Here is a 297-nt window from a genome sequence, read left to right on the forward strand (position 1 = left end):
CTCCGAGAGGCTGCACGTGGGAGGCCGGGGGGAGGGGGCCTTACCTGCACAGCCCCGATGGCGATGACGCACACACAGAACAGGAAGATGCCCAGCGGCACCTCCGGGAAGGCCATCATCAAGGAAAACTGCAGCCAAAACACAAAAGCAGGTCCAGAGTCCAGGCCATGAGCCTCTTGGTCTGGGCAGGGTGGCCGGGACCCCGGGCGTCCCCAGGAGGACAGCAAGCCCACCGGAGGCTTGGCCCTTAGAGCTGAGACAGGCCCCTCCCTGATGCGCAGCCCTGCACTCGGCGCT

At 66.0% G+C, this 297-nt stretch overlaps 1 protein-coding gene across 1 annotated transcript in view; it reads right to left on the minus strand.

The window, feature by feature from the left end:
• The window catches only part of TMEM175 (transmembrane protein 175), a 10,995-nt gene that overhangs the window by 3,969 nt on the left and 6,729 nt on the right, over nucleotides 1–297 (minus strand). The window contains exon 7 of the mRNA XM_014533465.1: nucleotides 1–128. Within this exon, the coding sequence (XP_014388951.1) occupies nucleotides 1–128 (128 nt within the window). The remainder of the gene's footprint in view (nucleotides 129–297) is intronic.

This window comes from Myotis brandtii, unplaced genomic scaffold, assembly GCF_000412655.1.
Source record: "Myotis brandtii unplaced genomic scaffold, ASM41265v1 scaffold986, whole genome shotgun sequence".
Lineage (NCBI taxonomy): Eukaryota > Metazoa > Chordata > Mammalia > Chiroptera > Vespertilionidae > Myotis > Myotis brandtii.